General features: G+C 41.0%; 1 protein-coding gene across 1 annotated transcript; it reads left to right on the top strand.

Annotated features, from left to right (window-relative positions):
- The first annotated feature begins 568 nt into the window (after positions 1–568).
- LOC117581850 lies at positions 569–19,032 on the top strand. The gene is given in 6 exon segments (XM_034269307.1): positions 569–2,134; positions 14,634–14,764; positions 14,822–14,932; positions 15,960–16,124; positions 16,192–16,346; positions 16,419–19,032. Coding segments are annotated over 6 exon segments (3,201 nt in total). The 5' UTR covers positions 569–1,931; the 3' UTR covers positions 18,855–19,032.
- The last annotated feature ends 1,392 nt before the right edge of the window (positions 19,033–20,424 follow it).

Raw genomic sequence — 20,424 nt, forward strand, 5'->3', positions numbered from 1 at the left:
TGACAAAATATGCGTGGGTGATATTCTTTTTGAGTGGAGAGAACAGAGAAATTTTTGTTTCGAATATTGCTACTCGTCAGAATGCGAATCAATTTGACACCATCTACCTATTGTTTCACGTCGTTTGATAATGTCAGTATTGAAATACATTATAAATTATATCGGTACTTTTGGGTGATACAGACAGTGTGGCCAATCTAGCTATTTACCCCTTAAAACTAGCGTTTTTCAATTCCATATGCGGAATAAAGGAATTTGCGAGATTCTGCTGTATTGTGAAGCTAGCGTTAATGAAAAACATAGCGATTTGCAAGCACATGCCAAGACAGATAAACATACATAAGTCTTCGTAATCTACTTTTGCAAAAACTAACAAAATACCGTTTCAATAGTCTAGCTTTTTTCAAAGACTAGTTTAGCCTTTTTATGACCGAAGAGTTGGCAACACTGGATAAAGAATCCCCTATATTTCCAAAAAAATATATTGCCAATTCACAATAGACAAAATAACAATTCACAATGGGATTTTGTTTATTCATTCATTCAATCATTCATTCATTCAATTCCTAATTTTCGTGCCTGCGGGAGGCAAAATCCGCGACGCTCTTCGATTTGTTTAAATATAATCTGTGTGTTTCGTGCATACTTGTGTTGACAACAAAAAGGCCAACACGGATCGGGCCGCCACGAAAAATGAAGGCAATTGCTTGTTAAACTAAAGCGGAGTTTTGAGAAAATTCACGAATAGCGCTCGGTTGGTGTTCGCGGATGGTAGAAAGTATCAAATGCAGAAAAAGCTGAAAAGAGGCGAATTAAAGGAAAACATATAATCGAGCGGAAACAGTTGTGGCCCGGTGGAGGTGGCAAAGACGAACATGCGACAAGACAACAGTTCTACGTGGGCCGTGCAGCAAAACTATAACTTTTAATAGTTTCCCGGATCGACAAACAACATCCGCAGCCGCATCGTCAAGATTTAACTTAATTGAATTAACCCGGAAAATGCAATCAAGCGAAAGGGAAAGAGAAAGCAACATAAATCTGTTGGATTGTAGGGTATGCGATAGCCCAAAGATGTCATGGAAATGAGCGATTTCTGCTGATAGGCCCCTCGTTTTGCCTGTCTAGTGAAAAGTGTGCGCAGGAAAATTGCTGACAACTCACAAAAACAAAAAAAAAAGTAGTGAGGGGAACGAACGTGCGAAGCGGAGGCGTTCGTTTCGGGAAAATTCAATACAAAAACGCGGAAAGGAAAGCAAAAGAAAAACAAAAACTGCAAAAATACAAAAGAAAAGTAGTGACACACAGAGAGCGAGCGAGATCGAGAGAGGAGAGAGGCAAAGCAAAGAAATATCTGTCGAGTCGAAAGAAAGCAAAGACAGCTGTGCTCCGTCCGTGTACCTGTAAACAGTCCATGTGTGTGCGTGCGTGTTCGTGAGAGCAGAGCAGCAGAAGATCAAAGTGAAATTGAGAGAAACAACAGAGGAATCAACGCAGCAAAGCCAAAACAATAGAGGGGCTGCAGCCTCTCTCTGTGTCCCATCTCTGTCCCTTCTTCGACGACCTCCTGCAGAAGGCACTACTGACTTCCTCTCTTTCCTTCCTTCGAGGATCCTCCTCTGCCTGCCGAAACCGCTATAGTGTTAGAGTGTGGACTCTTTTCTTCCTTCAGGGATAACCTGCCGACAGCATTATAATGCGTACAACAGCATCACTTCAAGCAAAAACGACTACTTCCAGAGGCCGGCTTTTAAGCAACAAATATAAAAACCAACACTAGTCAGCATAAAACCAAACACCAAACAACTCGACCACAAAAAAGAGAAAAAAACATATCCGTCAAAAAAATACAAACAAATAAAAAACAACAACTAAATTCTAAGTAAAATAGAAAGAGATCCAACTACATTTTAAGTAAAATCAATTAAAATATGGATTGGATAATCAGCGATGAGATGGGCCTGACGGTCGGCCATGTGGTGGGCTGGGCCGCAGCCTCAGCGATGGTCATTGGCGGCGTTATACCGTATGTGCCGCAGTACATCGAGATCAAGAAGACACAGGATGCGGAGGGCTTCTCATTGTACGTCTGCCTGGCCCTGCTGATAGCCAATTCCCTGAGAATATTATTTTGGTGAGTGTAAAATCAAATGAGATACAGTTTCCCTTGGTGTATTTCCCCTTGGTATCCTCTGAGGATATCTGCACCTACTTTTGTGTGCTTCTTCACAGCTTTTCCTCCAGTACAACTAAAATCTCATACGAGGCTGCCTGTATGACTAATCTCCCACTCATATCTGTGGCGTCTTATCTCGTGCGGGGGCAATACAAAACGCTTCGCTTATCGTCTGGAATGCTCTCATGGTGTTGGTTCCATAACTGACATTTTATAACCAGACTAGAGCTCCTCGCAGAGCCCTACTATATCTGGCTGTGTCATGATTTCTGGTCGATTTCATGAACCCATAGAGTAGAGACCCAAGGCTTTCGGACTACCACCATTTATCTTTATTGAGTCTGCGATATGGTACGACATTCGACTGCTTTATAATACTCCATCTCTCCCCGCATAATACCAAATCGATTAGGTATAATTGTGCTTAGTTTTATTACAATTCCACTTGCCCATTTGACAGCTAGCTCATGATGATTGGTTGGGTAAAATGATTTCAAATGGTGTGTTGGGAAAAGCTATTGATTTGTGGCTGTAGCTATAACGCCACAATATCTTTATAACCAAATCGAATGGCATAGGGTGGGGTGATTTAAATGATTTGCCAATAGAATTTCAAAATGCTAGAGAATAAGTGGTAATAGAATGTCAAAATAATTCAGAAGTAATCTACAATTATTTTACATTTTCTGACCGGCTTTAGCTGCACCCCCACATCTCTGAGCACAGAAAATGCTTAAAATCTTCAATAAAAAAACACTAAACGGAAATAACCCAACAAATACTTGCCGAAATGTTCTCTAAAAGTTGATTCATCGCTTGGATACGCACAAAAGCAAGAAATAAATAAATCAAAATTAATAGCACAAATTGTTAATTCAATTTGAATAAGTGTGCAAAATTCCAAATGTCGCAATGCCACAAAAGATGCCCCAATGGAAGCCAGTTAAAACTGCTTTTTGGGTAAAAGAATAATAATTAAATACCTTAAATTGTTGATTGAATATACTCGCATACTTTTTAAAGACTTTTCATTATGCAAATGTTGTTAAATTGCTTGGTGCCTGCACTCGATTTCACGTTTTTCTAAGGCTATCAGGTGCGTGCCTTCGACTGTGTCCCAGGGTCAACCACTTTTGCTTAGCTGATGTGTGATTTGTGTTGCTTTTGCTATGGCTGCTTCTGTTTCTACCTTCCCCTTTGGGGAGGTAAAACCGCATCAATTATGAGTCGTAGTTGTCTAAGGCCTGCCTCTGGCCACTTCCTCACGTCACTCACGGCACAACAATCTATAAATTATTGAAAAGAAAAGTAAAAAATGTATTGTACAAGCAACTGGTGTCTCCTTCGTCGTAGACTGCCGTAGACTGTGCCTCTTGTGGCAATCAATAAATTAATTATTTAGCTAGAAAACTGTTGCCCCCGGCAAGTACTTCAAATGGATCAGCTGTTCGACATTCTGCAACGCACCCAATGCCACCAAAGGCAAAGCAAACAATGTGTGTTGTACTCACGTTTGTTGTATACATATTTGTACCCTGTAATATATGAGAGTGTTGCATGTATAGGGAGCAGATTGCTGAGTTTCTGACTATGTAATGTCCATCTATCCATGGCCATGTTGAGACAATGTTGTGTCATCCTTATTTATAAATATGTAATAAACATTTGGTGTATTTTTATATGTGCTAACTGTCTACCTATCTACCAAAAAGCATCCAGATCGGATAAGTATTACAGCCAGATTATGAATAAATATATTGAAATCCATATTGGATTGGATTGTCTATTAATATACCTAAATTCTTACTGAAAATTACCAGAATATGAAAAAGACAGCACTCAGTTAAATAGCTTAATAAATTATGAGTACAGGGTATCACCGACTCCATATAAAGCCCACAGTTACAGCGTTTTAATCGTTTTATATATAGAGTGAGATGTTTCTATGGGGAATACTATATATGTATATAATATATACATTTATGTAGGATACGTTGACGGGAGGGTGGTGTTTTTTTTGTCACGCGATTGCATTAGCCGCGCCGAACAACATGAATTTCTCAGGCTTTCCGTGATGGGAGTAGGGGCGTTTCGATGGATATCTTGGGGGCCAATTCAAGTAACTTTTTAAAGCAACCTTCCATTCAAGAATAATTGTGTAGAAGACTAGATACTCGTACTACGACTCGCATGAGTATTTGGGGGGAAGCACTTCCACAATTAAGCATTTCCTTCATTTGTTCCTATTGTTTACTTGCTGACACGAAATAATTATCATTATTTTTTCCACCCACACGGACAGACAAATAGATTATGCACCGAGCTGCTAAAAATTTAACTGCCAGTTTAATGAAAATACAAACAAAAACACGAAGCAATTTAACTATTTTCAGCTAGAACAAATTGCTTGAATGACTCGAATAGCAATTGCAATTAATTATCAAATGTGTAAAAAATATGTATAAATTATAAATACGAGGTTATTACTGGGGCGGGAGAAGTGGGGGAATGCCAACCCAAACAACAGATACATTTACAGGCACAAGATACAGATAGGAACAATGTGATTCTCAGACAAACGTAAGAGCCATGACACATCCCAAAGTTTCTCATTTTTTTTCTGCCTTTTGTTTGGTTTTTTTTTTTTTTTTTTGCATATGACATATAACATTAACATCGAACATTGCTGTGGTTCCATATGGTTTATCCATCAATAATTCGGTGGAATCTAGAATTTCAACGGTTGGGATAGATGAGCTCATTGCCTGAAGACTTATAAACACTTATTTATCATTTCGAGTGCTGGAATACTCATTGTGAGGGAATATATGGAAATATTTATTCGTTGAACAGCGAATTCCTGCATACCCTTCAGATAAGATTCGTAGAACGGAAGAGTTAGCCTCAATTGAATGTCTCAAGTGCTAAATGAAGATGGCTCTGCTCTTAACTTTGATTGGTTTATTCACAAAAAAACTAAAGTGTCTTATCAACTAGTGTTGGGAAGTGCATCAGCTGTAATTTTTACTATTTCGAACTATTGGCATATTTATTTTTCCCATTTTAATGGAAAAACAATTTATATTGCATAAAATCTTTGAATCTTTCAACTTCTACAACTTTCAGTGTTAAACATTACCGGAAACAGTGTTTCTTTTAGGACTCTAAATTACTTTTGAAGCATTTGAAGCATGAATTGACTTTCTTTATACTTTATAACCGCAATTTTCACATCGACAGAGTTAATCATAAAACTACGCAAAAAGAAGGCGTTTTCTCTGGTTTCTTGTCACACCAGAACATATGCTGACCCATTCATATTGTTTATGTACCCGTATATACTATATTGTCTAAATAAATATTTGCCCACATTCAACACCAGCGGAATCAGTTTTCCAAAAAGGTTCCCAAAAAACGCATGACTCAATCAGCGTTGGATCAGGCTGGTGCGGTCCGGTCCGGTCAGTGGGGCGTGACAGAAACAATACAAAAAACAGAATTATAATTTGCACGTACGAATATGGACTATGTGCATATAGTAGATATAGATATTCATATCTGTTTGGAGTGCCAGTCATTTCTATATTTGCTACTTTTCATTCCAACATTTGCTCAAATATTTACACAACTTGTCAGCGGTGCAAGGGGGAGAGAGACAGAGTCACCCACTGCCACTTCGCACTTAACAAATTATCCACAAAAATTAAAGCACTCACCCGTTGACTGCCATTAAAATTTGTACGAGTGCTCGTTAAGTTACAAAACTGTGTGCCAAGCATATTAAATATTTTCTTATTTTGCCAACATTTTAATTTACAACTTCATTTTCGCTTTTGCTTGTTTATTTTATTTTCCTACGAAAAAGTGTAAAAAGTGAAGGGTTAAGAGAACTTTGGGTTAAGGCGTTGCGGCGGTTCATTGAACCCAATGTTTTCAGGCCCACAAAAAGTTGATGCAATCATTCAGTAGGAAGCAACGTAATAGCCCAGCAGCAGCCGGGGCTTCCCTAATGGGATTCTTGAGTCTTTGAGCTTGTGGGAAAAACCCTGTTGTTTTCACAAGTTATAATTAGCAAAGTTTTGTTTTATTTATGACATTAGAGTGCATCTGTGGGTTGCTTAAATATTCAGAGAGGATAAATCTGCAACATTTAAAAGGGTAGAAAGTATTTAGGCAAAATTAATAGATTATTAGAGAGGCACGGAAGGAATAATTTAGCTGTAAAAAATTACAAAACTTTACACTTCAAAAACTTATATCAAATATGAATCAATAGGAAAGGGAATTAGCATGAATTCGAGTGAATTTTAGCTCACATATGTGAATCATTCCTCTTCAGCATTCATCCTTGAAGAAAGCCGTTGACTATCGAGCAGAACTTTCACACAAAATCACTTAAAATGATTATTTTCTCACATATTGAATGTATTTTGTAATATGTATACTTACATATATTGGGATCTTTGGGCATGCCTTCAAGTTAAGCAATCAAATAATAATCTATATAAGCATTAAGGTCACATTTTTGCATCTATCTCACCTGGAAACGCAGCATTCACTGCCAAAGAGAATGCTTTAGAATTATTCCAACGCTACATTTATTTATAAGATCTGACGAATCATTAGCTCAAGTATTCCTTCCCTTATCATTACACAACGCACTTTGGCACACACTTCTCAGCACTCAAATTTCTAATCAAATCTGTGAAATATTTTCTTTTAAAGAAACATGATTGTTTTTCTGTTAATTATTTAGAAATGGATGGAGAACGAGTATTGTTGTGTATTTCCTTTAATGATAAGTCATGTATGTACCTCTCCGTATACATACACATATTGTGGTTATTGTAGGGTCTTTTGCACCGCTCGTCTCCATATCAGTGTAATGACACTTCCCCATGCAATCTAGTTGCTGATATCGCCACTTTATTCTCATTCCACTTTATGATGTTTGTGTTCGTGGAAGAGAGCTTCTTCTTATCGGCTGTACAATTGAGAGAGTGTGTGGAAGATAACCCACAAGTCGCGACAGTCAGTATAGCTTAGACGTTGTCTACTCCAAGTCAATTAATTTATTTACGTAAAAACTTATCAAAATACAAAAGAAAGAGACTCAAATCGTACATACAGTGATAGGTCTGCAAATATAATAGAGTTTTAATAGTCCCCCAAAATTATATGATATGATTTGATTGGAATATCTTTGATTGTCTCATGCATTTCGTTACGTTTTTGGGGGGGCTTCCAATCTTATCTGAAATTCCCTGATTTCATTGACAATTTTATTTATATACAATTTGGCCCACTTTTCATTCGGGATTTATTTATTATTAAAGCGTAAACTTGCCGGAAGGACAGAAGTGAAATTCCACTTCCAAAAGCCAACAACTTTGTTTGTCATTCTTTTTTGGTTGAAGGTCAAGGCTGTCTCCTGGGTGTGTGGGGGGATTTGAGGCCTATTCCAATTAAGTGTTTTCTTTTTGTCGGGTGGTCGGAGGTATTCCTCTTGAACATTTTTGCTGACCAACAGGCCGACCGACCTTGTGTGTATGGCCCATAAATGTTTACGGTTTTTGGTCTCTCTGATGATGATGTTGTTTGTTGCTTATTTTCGCATCGCATGTAAATTAGCTGTTTAGAAATTTAGTGGAACCGGTTCCAGCTGATGATGGTGTGGTTCTGGTTTTCCGCATTTTATATATTATATTTTTTCCTGTTTCGACATTGCACTTGACTTTGTCGATGAAGCGGTTTGAATGCTGTTTGAATTGTTCCCTTGCCTTAGGAAATTAATTAGGATTAAAGATGAGGATTTATACGATTTATGCAGTGAAAGATTTATACTTTTGCTCTGGATGATTTTTTGTGTTGTACATTTTGTTTGACTTTCTGCTTTGGAAGTATGTAAATATTTATGTGGGTATGTGCAGAGGATGTGTATCCGGTTTGAAGTGGATAAAGGTTTATAATAGATTTATTCAATTGTTTTAATGTCCGGATGCTCTTTGGTATTTTCTTAGAATCAAAATAAAAATAACAATATAATTCGATTATTACGAAGTGAAAATAAATAATTATATAAAATATAAAATATATTTTATTTAGCTCTCAGTACAAATGGTTTTGCTGCTCTAAAATATTCTATGTTGCTCTCCAAACTGTTCTATTAAATAAACCATTGGAAACCTAAGCCTGATTGTGTCATCAAAGCAAGATTTCATTCCCAAACTTAATAAAAATCAATGAATTTTCTCAGCGTATGCGTATACACTGTTTCTAAGTAGATGCTTCAAGCAAACTCTCACTCTGAGATGAAATTTAATATTCTCCACGCACACAGAGATGATAATCTCTCTCAGTCTCAGTCTGAGTCCAGTCGGCAGCAGTTTGTGGCACAAAAATCTATTCTAATTGAGAAATTGAAATCTTTGTCTGTTGTCTTTGTGCAAACATTTGCGTCAGTTCACGTTCAACGTCAACGTCCAATGTACACATTTGGCATGCAAAGAAGCCACATGGCACAGTGATTGTCCATTCGCCATTCAGACCAACACACCTGGCCGTAAACACTGCGCACCTCAGTGTCGATAGATGTATTGACGGCATTTGCCTTGCTTTGCTCTGTTTAGACTTTTTGTTTAGTTTGGTTGTTTTCTGTTTCTTGTTTTCTGCAATGGAAAATCTGTTAAGACATTACAATCGTTAAATGCAAAGCCACGTAATCGCCAAAGAAGAGCAATACCACAACGGGTCGGGTCGGCTCATGGGTAAACTGTCGAAAGGGGTCGCTCACGAAGCTGCCTGGATTTGGCATTAAAATTCAATTAGGACAATGTCTCCGGGTATAAGAAAACACACACAAAAAGCGGCAGATTAAAATTGCAGAGTGGTTTTTGTGCTAGATTTTAATTTGTTTTTGCTGTCCTTTCCACACCTGTGACACAAGTTTTAGGGGATTGTCCCACACAGCACGAAATGTGCCGTGAAGCTAGGTTTCCCTTGCTGTGTTTTTTTTTCACTGCCTTTTCATTTTTAATTACGCAAAAATCTTGAGAGAGTACTGGTAGGAGTGGGAGATAAGAAGTGAGCTCCAAATTGACCTCCAACGACCGAGGGCCGCACCCTGGCCCTCTCGGGGGGCTATCAGTAAGCGGGGCAAAAACTTTGCTTGGCCTCCAACGACAGGCGATTGAGATAATGCCAATCGGCTTAAGGCACACAATGAGTGCTGTCCACAAGTAATACTCGCCTACAATGGCTGCTGCTCTACACAAAACTATCATCGAGTGTGTAATGTCGAAGATAACCCCAAGGGTCACACATCAGTCACTCGTACAGCCAGAGGCAAACGGAAACTGATAATTGCCTCAATTAAATAGAGAGTTTTGTAGGCCTTAGATTTAGATGAGCTCGCAAGATGTGTGGAGGAGAAAATGGAAAAATAAAACTGGGAATGGACCCAACGAAAAATAGTTAGAGGAACGACAACGAAAATGCTTATAAAAATATATAAAAAAGAATAATACATTTTTTCGATTCCAAACAGTTTGTATAACAGTTTTACTACATTTTACAGTATATTCGTATAACAGTTTCCGATTATTTTTTGTTTGTTTTAGCAGAAATCCTCTAGTAAAAGTTTGTATAATAGAATTTGCATGGCTGTAGCAAAAAATATACCTAGAAAGATACGTATTTATTTTATTGTAGAACGCCTTGATTAATGCCTTCAAAAACACTTCCACTAGTTCCAGGGTTAAACTATTTACACAGCTTTAATTCTTAGCCCTTAAAAATCTTCGACAAAGTCTAAAAACTCATGGCATGGCAGACAAGTTAAGGTTATTCCTTGAATAGTTTGTCCCTCGCCTCAATACCCACCAGCTGTGATTACTTTTTACCACACAAATACTTGACTTTGAAAAGCGTTCCATCTACAACAACAATTCCTCCACCAATGCAAGAAAAACTTTCAATAAAAATTTGAAAGCGCATTATCATGCTTGCGTGCCCCAACGCGTTTGTATAACAGCTGTGTCCACCGCGATGGCAATGACACATAACTGTACATATGCATACATACATCTATGATGGTACATACTTCGGTTAGCCTTTAAAAGGAGCGCGGCATGACTTGAAATTGCCTTTGATAAGCTTAAGAGGAGTGGAATGGAATCAAATGGAATAAAATTGCCAAAAAGTTGCAACCTACTTTGTATGGCATTGCGGTAGGTCTGCTAAGCGAAACGAAACGAAACGAAATGGAACGGAAATTCAAATCAGGAAACGACCAACTTAATCTTGGGGAAACCCTTTCCGAATTCCTTTCTATCTGCATGTGCATAAATATTCCGATATTACACGTTCTCATATCCTAGCATCAAGAGTTAGTAACGAATTTCCTGCTCATATGCAAATTTTGTATGGAATTGTTTTCCGTTCCCTTCCCCCCCTATGTGTATATTTGTGCCACAATTGTGTGTTGGGGGCGGCCCCCCTTAATTTTCCTCTTTTTTTTTGCTACTCTTATATGACTTTGTTTGCTCTCTTCCGCTATCGCTGCTGGCTCGCTGCGTTCTTCTTTTTTTTTTCTTTCTGGAGGCGTACTAGATTGAAGTGTCTCCCTTCACACTCACACATTCATGGTGTTGCTCTGTTGTTGCCACGCCACGCATTTATAGAGAGGGGTCTACTGTCTATTGTTTGCTTTTTGGTTGTGGTTTTTATGGGCTTAGCGCCATGTGGGTGTGTGGTGGGTGCCGTTCTTGTCGTATTAGTTTTCATTGAGCAAATCAAATGATGCAATAAAATGTTGATTTTATTATTATGCTGAGGTGGCTTCTTTTTTGTTTGGAGCATAACAGTTGAGTTATACACATTTTCTAAGCTAATTTAGATACATGAATTGGCATTTTTAATGCAAAGCAGAATGTGTAACAGATGCATGCTTGTATAACAGTTTTTAGTTTGACTTTTGGGGCTTTTACACAATGACAAAATATGCTTTCTGTATAACAGTTGGTGTATTATCACTTTAGTGCCAGCTGCGTATCACATTTAATTTGCGTCGATTAAACGATAAGATTACTATTTATTACAGATCGTTTAGCTTCTAAATGTACATACATACATACAAGTTTATGTATGCATCATGATACTGTACATTTAAAAATGTATAACATTTTAGATTACTTTAGGAGTAGTTTTATAACAGATTTTGTATTACAAACGGTTGTTTTTCTTGGGCAGAAGGAAGCTGTTTAGCATAACAGTTTGCTTATCGATTAAAAGGGCAGCCACCACTTCCAATTCTGCTTCTTACAGCACAAAAGTAAGCGCTAATTTAAGCCAAAATCCGTGCTAGAACTTAACACAGTTTCGATTCACAGTTCATTGGCGATTGTCAGCCCCCCCCCCCCCCCCCCCCCCCCCCCCCCCTCCCTCTCTTCCTGGTTCCCCTTCCCCTCTCCCCCCCCCTCGCCCCCACCAAACACCCCCCAACCCACCAAAAACAATAGTGCAGTGTTGCCGTTTATGGTTTATGGTGGCCCGCCCCATCATCAGCATTCGGTTGAGCAGTCCATTTTATTCATTCATTCAGTCTCTCTGGGCTCCTCAATGGGCAACGGGAAATTATGCTATGGTTGTGTTTCCTTTATGACGGTTACTTACACGCGGCAGCTCATCAAGCGACTTGTTTACCCAATTCTCGATGCACACCAAGCCACACACGAGGACTACAGACAGACAGAAATATACTATGTAGAAGAGACTCTGCCGCGTAGTTCCGAAATAGGCGGCACAGAGGTACACACAGGACTTGAGTACAGAACTTATCGTACGAGCACTTGAGCGAGTGAAACAGCGTTGAGGAGAGGTAGATGTAGAGGCGAACTTGTGTCCACAGAGAGGGCTGTAGGAGAGTGTACTTACGACGAGCCTTGGTGGCAGTTAAAATCGAAAATGAAATTTGTGATGAGCGCAAAAATGTGTTAACCTTGGCTAGCACACACATGGCATACACACACCACACACATGTTCTAACCAAGAGAAGAAACCTGTGTACGCACCTCTGCACTTCCACCCGGACACAGACCCCACACCCGACACACACTTACACTTGGTTAAACATTGTGTTGAAGGCGACACAAAATTGTAATTGTGCCTAACAGAGACACAAACACAAGCAAAGGCGGGTAGAGGGCCAAAAATTGTTAACAAATTGCTTGTGCCCAGAGCCTAATTCTATCAATAAAACTTTCATCAAGCTAAAGTGACATTTTGTGGGAAAAGCCCTCCACTTTTCTTCTATTTAGTTAAATCGTTGCTGCTATTTGAACAAATTGCCATTGAAAATGAGCCTGAATGCCCGCCCGCCTCCAGGTGTGGGAAGAAAAGTGCGAGCAAGGCAGGGCAGTGCGGGTTATACGAGGTGGGAAATTGTTTGCATTATTTTGCACCGGGACACTCCTCTGCACGTATACAATTTTATCGATTTTTTACGACATATTTTACACGTTGAAGCGTGCAAAATGTTCAGAGAGGGGAGGGGAGCGTGGTTGCCAATTTAAAAGGCAAAAGCTAAACAATTCCCCCACCCCCGCGATTCATGAAGAGTCGAACGTTGGTGGATGGGGTGTGGTGGGTAGTGGGCTGTGGTGGGTTTGTGGGTGATGTATGCCATGGCCCATGGAGCTGCAGCTGAAAGTCAAGTGCCGTGCGACTTGTACTACAAATTGAAATGTTTGCATAGAGAATGTTAACATTGCAGCAAATTGCAGTTATTATACGAACACAACCAAATACACACACAAAAGACAAAGAGAGTGTGCTGCAATATGAAAGGCTTGCAGGGAACTTTCCATAATTATGCTCAGAATTTATGAGGTTTTTTTTTGGTGCTAAATGTTATGTTCTCGCTCTACCCTCGCGCAAAAGAAAGCAATTTCAGCTATTTTGTACATTTATAAACGTTTAAAAGTTGTTTTACGTGCAATCGTAACTCTTTTAATATCTAGCATAAATAATTAACTTTAATAAGTGCAGGAAACTGCCATGAAAAAATAGTTATAGCGCAAGAAAAGTGAATCGTTAGCTACTTTTTAGTTACTAATTTGGGCTCTTAAGCCCAAGAACTGTGGTGGAAGGACAAACACTATCCAGGGAACATAAAAAATCAATAAATATTAGCATAGAAAACTGGTGTTCGACCATGTGTAAGCTGATTTAAAACAAATTATTTTTTGCATTAAAACTGATTTAATCCAGAGCCAGCATTCACAACCAATGTGTGAAAATGGCTCTAATCTACTGCAATAGATTTAGCTTTAGTCATGCTTTGATGCATATTGAATTGCAAAACCCAATTTAATCATTTTGCATGTCATTTAAAGACACAAAATGTGACGATGATGATTCGGTTGAAGCTTCATGGAATGTGAATGGCTTTGGCTTTGACTGTGGCACAGCTTGTAATTCAATTTCCATGCCAAAGGAAATGCCAAAGGCGTAAGCATGGGCGCCACCCAACCATCCATGGAATGTTGTCCGTCTGTCTGTCCGTTTGCTATCTGGCAATCGGAAACAGCGCGGAAATGTATGCTATCTGCTGAATGCGATTGCCAGTGACAGTGACGGACACAACGAAAGCGACAGCGACAGCGACAGCTGTGGCTGCTTTCACACAAATCCAACAATTTGTCGCATTTACTTTTAATAACTTTTCTGGTCAAACCAAACAAATCCCAACAAATCTGTAGGCTTCCACGCGAGCTTTACTTTACTTTGCTTTTGTTTGTTTGGTCCTTTGCCAAATGCTCAACACGCTTTCCCTTTTTTTTCTGTTTGGTTTTGCAGATTGGTTAGCTTTGGCGTTCTTAAGTCCGCACTCTGGACCCATTTCGCAAGCACTTGGCATCTGTCAGATTTATGACAGAGTCGCTTGACACAAATGGCCCGTCCAACCCACAGCACCACCTCCACTCTGCTGCGTTAAATATAAACTTTAATGTTCTCTTAGAACTTATAATCGATGTGTGTTCGTGAGTAGATTATGTTGCTCTGGTTTCTGGCTACATCAATCACTTGTTAGGGGGGTCGTGCCTGGTCCCCAAAGCACCTGTCAGTTAGTACTTAACATGACACCGTGCGGCAGGGTTTGGGTTTCTGCTGTTTGAATTTGGGAGCAGTTCAATAACAGCAGTAAACCCTAAGCACACGACATGCATTTTGTTTTTATGATTTTCTGGTTCTCTTTTTAGGCAAATGTTATGTGTCTGAAAAGAGCGCTTCGTAGCCTTCTTTTACCTGAACTTCCCAGCAGATGCAAATCATTTACAATCTATTTATATACTCACTATTATAAAAGTGTTTCCCCCTTGCACTAGAGTGCAATCAATGCCAATTATAATGGCCATACCATATTAACCTTTGGCATTTTGTTTTTACCATTTTACAGGTTCTCCAGCCGCTACGAGCTTCCACTGCTGGTGCAGAGCGTTGTCATGAATGTCACCATGTTCCTAATGATCCATCTGTGCGTGAAGGTGAAGCGCGTCGGTGCCAATAACCGAGAGCATTCACTGCGAGGTGCGTACCCCACAAGTCCAACCCATAACCCTTTCTGAAACACTCCCCCCTTTGCAGGTGATGAGCTGCATTTGCCCAAAGTGATGACAGATGCGGATGCCAGCGTCAGTGCATCGACCAGTGCGGGTGGCGGCCTCAAGCGTGCCCGTTCCAGGCATTATTTAAACGGTGAGTCGAGTCCACAGCGTTGCTCATTGAAAAGTTTTTTTCTTTCACACAATTGACGGCAATTTCCGGCCGTCCCAAATGATGGTGTCACCCGAGGGGGTCGGGTCAGCTCAGGCAGGGTTGCCGTTGGAAATGCCATTACCATTACCATTGCCAACTGAAGGAAAGAAACTGCAGAAGGAGCCCAACCTTGTGTCTATTTTTATCATAATTTATCTTTATGAGCCTTTTTACTTTACGTTTTTGCTTCTTTATTACTCGCTCCTCTTATCTGTAAATAGAAAATAAGACCAAGAAAACTAGGTTAAAAGGGGAAGGACTGTGCTTCTTTGGGGTAAATTGATCAATGGACAAGCCACACAGAACCACCCACCCGCCCATACATACATCTATGGACACGAGCTAATTATATTGGCACGCCTTGGGCTTCTCTTTCTTTTGTTGTTCTGTTGTACGTTCCGTTCCGTTCCGTTTGTTGTGCGCTATCGTTGATTGTGCCAGCGCCTAAAAGCAGGCAAAGATAATGAAAATTGATTTCCAACTGGAATTGTTGCCATCCCACAGCAGCGGCAACGGAGCGCTGCTGTCCATCGTCTGACATTGAGCGATTTATAGAGCTGTAAACTGCGGGTTGGGTCATGACCTTTTCCATTAAAAATCAATCTGTATAAAAGGAAATACAGACAAATGTGCAACAGCTTTGAGTTGTGTGTTTTGCGATTCTGTAGAGCCATGCAAGGATTCTTTAATGGCTTTTAGGCATATTTGAGTGAAATATAACAGTAGTATAACAGTGTATAAAACCTCTAAAATATTTTAGTAAGTCCTACAACATATTCTGTAACACGCAGGCGGATTTTTAAGACGTATAACTGTTTGTATAACAGTTTGTAATCTCCAGTTTCGAAAACTTTTGAGTTCTGTTTTTGCTAGACTGGACAGTAGTATTATTATCTTTGAATTGTATGCAGTATAACAGTTTCAGTGCAACTTAATGTATGACACTTTTAAATTTCTTCAAATACAGATCTAGATTTGAAATTCTTTTGGAATTGGACAGACTTTCAATCGTATCTGGACTTTATGCTATTCGTGTGGGCCGTGGGCGCCGTCATAACATTTATAATGCTCTCCGTGCACTGGTTCATGGAGTCCATGGGCTTTGTGGCCGTCTTTACAGAGGCCATGTTGGGTAAGTTCACAGACATAAGACCTCCCACTCTGAATCGTTGTGCTAATTGATTTCTCTTGCTGTGTAGGAGCGCCGCAATTTCTGCGCAACTTTAAGAATAAATCAACATATGGAATGAGCATACACATGGTGATCATGTGGACGCTCGGTGATATGTTTAAGACTGGTTACTTTATTGTTAGGAAAGCACCATCGCAATTCTGGATCTGTGGCATGCTGCAGGTAAGTCGTAAACTAAAAATTCTTTGTTCTAGCTTCCATCTATAATGCATTTTCTCTTTGTGTTTGTTGCAGGTCAGCTTGGATATAGCCATACTGTCACAGGTCTGGTTCTATCGCAAGAATTCCAAGCCGCGCGACTTGCGACGCGGCGATTAGCAGTTTGCCCCCGAAGAACAACCACAGCACCACGATCTGCACATATCCCACTCGGAGGAGCATCAGCTCTCCCTGCCCGTTACGCTCAGTAGCAGCGGCGACGATCATCTACTCACCGCCCGTGCCGACGATGAGCACTTCAAGGTGCTCGACTTTGGCCAGTGTCACGACAATCGTGCCTTCCAGTATCACAACAACAACAAGCTGTTGCCGCGACCCGGCGGCAGTGGCAAGAGCAAGGATGACAGCAGCATGGCCGCCGCTTTGGAGGTTGTCATCGTGCATTCACCCGGCAATGCCGGCAAGGATGTCCGTGTAATTGGCGGCCACGAGCCGAGTCTGCACAGCAGCTGTTGCCGTCACGGTCATGCGGCCAGGAAGCGACACAATGCCACACAAACGACAGCCATTGCTGCAGCGACGACGAGCACAGTGCCCGGCGGACAGCTGGATGGCAGCTGTTGTTGTGTCATAACCACGCACCATCATCACTGCCACTGCAGCAGCCATCGTCAGCATCATCGGAGTCACCATTGTCAGCCACATCACGCGCATCATCACCATCATCATCATCGCCATCGCCATGGCAATCATAATCACAGCCACAATCACAGTGATTATGCAGGCGTTGGCGGCACAAAGCGACGAGCAGTGCTGCGTCAGGCACGACATCGTCAGCAGCTGCAGCTGCAGAATCATCCGCATCATCGACAGTCCGCGGCCAAGCACAGTCCACGCGTGGAGAACCTATCATCCAAGCTTCCAGTCAACAACAACAACAACAACAAGTCTTCCCTGGACTCCAGCGAGGAGGTGATGCATCATCAGGCCATTGCCATTGAGATCGATGCTGCGACCATGACCGAAGGCGATGATGAGGATGATGAGGAGGAGAACAACAGCAGCACAGCCACCTCCAATTTCCCCTACAAAGTGGCCAGCGAGGGTGTAATTCCGATTATAATGGCACCCCTGCGAGAGCAGACGCGACGTCGTCGTGGGTCTCTCAACTCCAATACGACCATTGAGACCGATGAACTCTCCCACGATGAGGATGATGTCGAGTGTGACGACGACGACGACGACAACGATGACGATGATGTAAGGATGGGTCAAGAGCATCTGCCCGAAGATGAGGCACAGCTGCAGCCACCAGTGAACACAGGCAGCTCCAGCAGCACCACACGAGCGGCTCCTGCTTCGGCGCCCGCACGCAACGAGTGTGTGAAGATTAAGAGGAAACGATTTATGCCGGAGGCTGGTCAGGATTGTTGCAGCAGCTGCTCCAGCTGCAGCTGCGAGCGCGGACAGTCGAGCTCCTGCAGCAGTCTTGAGGATGATCTGAATGACCACGAGCTGACGGTCGCCGTGGAGTGCCATCAGTGCAACCAGCAGGCAGGCGTCAGCCGGCGAGACAGCTTCTGTTCGTGCCACACTACCAGCTGCTGCTGCGGCTCTTGCTCTCAGGAGGAGGAGATTTATGCCGGCGATGATGACGATGACGGCGACGACGACGATGACGAGACCACAGGCCAAAGGGATAGCTTCTGCACGGCTGCCGATCATACCATTATGAGCACACCAACCCAGGATGGCGAGGAGCCGCACAGCAGCACACTCACGCCGCTGAGCACGCATCGATCCTCGTTGCTGGATCTGGCCGAGCACACAATGCGCAGTGATGGTGCACCCGGCACACATACAGATGCGGATGCCTCCTCGCTCAGCCAGTCGGCCGAATACTTTTCCCTCTGCTCCAATGTGGGTCCCTTCCAAAGTCAGTCAAAGGAGGCGGACGAGAAGCTGCAGCAGAAGTCACCAGAGCCACCGCCACAGCCACCGCCACCATCGTCTCTAGGTTGCAAGCACTCGAGAAAGCATAGTCGAGACCGTCAGAAGCGCAGCTCCTCGCCGCTGGATAGCCAATTATGACGAAGTGTTTCGCTGGTCGCTTGGCCAGCCATCGATGTGAATGCGTTGCTGCAGCAGACGATACGCAAGTCAGCCGTAATGCAGGAATCGGCCGTACGCAGGAAGCCGACCACAGCTACTGTCCAGGGCAAGCCACTGTCCGCCGGAGCCACTGGCAGCAATGACAGCTCCACGGCCACGCTGACGCCCAGCATCATAACGATTCAGTCCAAATATTCCGCATCGGGACAGGGCACAACTTCGGGGCTGATGAACGCTGTGACCAGCATTTGTGGCAGCAATGGGGGCTGCAGCACGAGCACCTACACCACCATATCGTCGGGCGGTGGCTCCTCCAAGCGCAAGTATTCGCCAGTGCCGGCCACAGATGCCTACCAGTGTGATCCCCTGCAGCGCAGCTCGACCGAAATCATCTTATAACTCATACATTACCTCCAAAATCTGTTCGTTCAGGTCAGGGCAAATCATTTACTAAGGGATTCATGTGCAAAACAAAAACCAATTTCGTGGACAGCTGTACAATTTGTTGTTATTCGGGGGTGCCCCCAAAAACTGATGCAAATACAATTTACACAATTAAATTATTTTATTAAGTAAATCCAATGTACATTATTATCCTTTTTCGTGTTAATTTGCATCAGAGAAGGAAAAAGAAAGAATTGTTTTAGTATAGACATAAATTATAGTTTCTATGTGAATTTAAAGGGCCGCAGCTGCTGGGGAGGGTTGCAACAAGCCAACAACAGGTCACGCGGAAAACTCCAACAACATATCCTCCATTGACTCATTGACAGACTTCCGGGCTTTAGCAATCCTTTCACCCCAAACCAGCTGTGGCCTCTCGTACCTTGTTTAAATCATCATTTGTTAGTCAATTCATTTCATAGACATTTCAGATGGTACGATTACTAGAATTTGTATAAACTAAAATCAACTTTTTAAATCTCGATATTATATGTTAAAGAATTTATATTTTTTATTATTTCCTAGCTGAATTTATAAGCTAAGTTTCAATGAAAAAAAGAAAGAAATAAAACGAAACGAAACACCAAAAACACACACACAAAATTATGATTTTCTTTTTGTTGATTTGATTATTCTTTTGGTTCTAATTAGCGCATAATCAGCAGCCTATTGTATGTATGCCCCTACGTAGCTACCGTTTAATGTTTATAAAGTTATTTATGCTATTAATACAAAGAGATAAGACGAGACGAGATGACGTAACGTAGCCAAATATCTTCCATGCAATGTTGAGATTCCGTTGAAAACGTAACACACAATTTAATAATGAAAATCAAATTTATTTCTAAGCCTCCTTAAAACTGTATTCAAAGTGCTTGAGAATATTTAAGAAATATTTAAAAAATAAAACCCAATATATATTATTAAATTAGGGCATTTGATGAACATTTGTTGATTAGTGCGTAGTGCGGCCATTTTTGATTGTTTGCCTAGTCTGTATGGGTTATATAATGCTAGGGATATACGTTAACTAACTAACTAATCCAATGTGTTGCAGCAGCGCAGTATTCTATTTCTTTGTGGAGTCAACAATTTCCACTCCAATTGTAACGAGTTACTTATATTATTAAACTGAACAAAAAAATGATAACAGAAATACTCATAATCACTAATGAAAACTGTCATACGATGCATTTCAATAATATAATCGTTTTTCATAGCTGAAAAAAAAAAACATTTACTACATACACATAAATATTACACAATTATATAAACATATATTCGTAAGTCAAATCCATAAAAAGCAATAAAATGCATACAAAACATTTGAAATTCGATATTAATAATTGTTTAAAACTAAAATGAGCGTCATGAGCGCTGAAGAATTTACTTTATCGGTGTACTAGACATTTCTCAGACAAAATAAACGTGAATTATATGATTAAAAAAAAGAAAAGCCAAACCAAGGTCTGTTTAAATTCAAGCCCGATTAAAATATTTCGCTCAGTACTCGCCGACTGTGGGA

This window comes from Drosophila guanche, unplaced genomic scaffold (assembly GCF_900245975.1).
Source record: "Drosophila guanche unplaced genomic scaffold, DGUA_6, whole genome shotgun sequence".
In the NCBI taxonomy this organism is placed as follows: Eukaryota; Metazoa; Arthropoda; class Insecta; order Diptera; family Drosophilidae; genus Drosophila; species Drosophila guanche.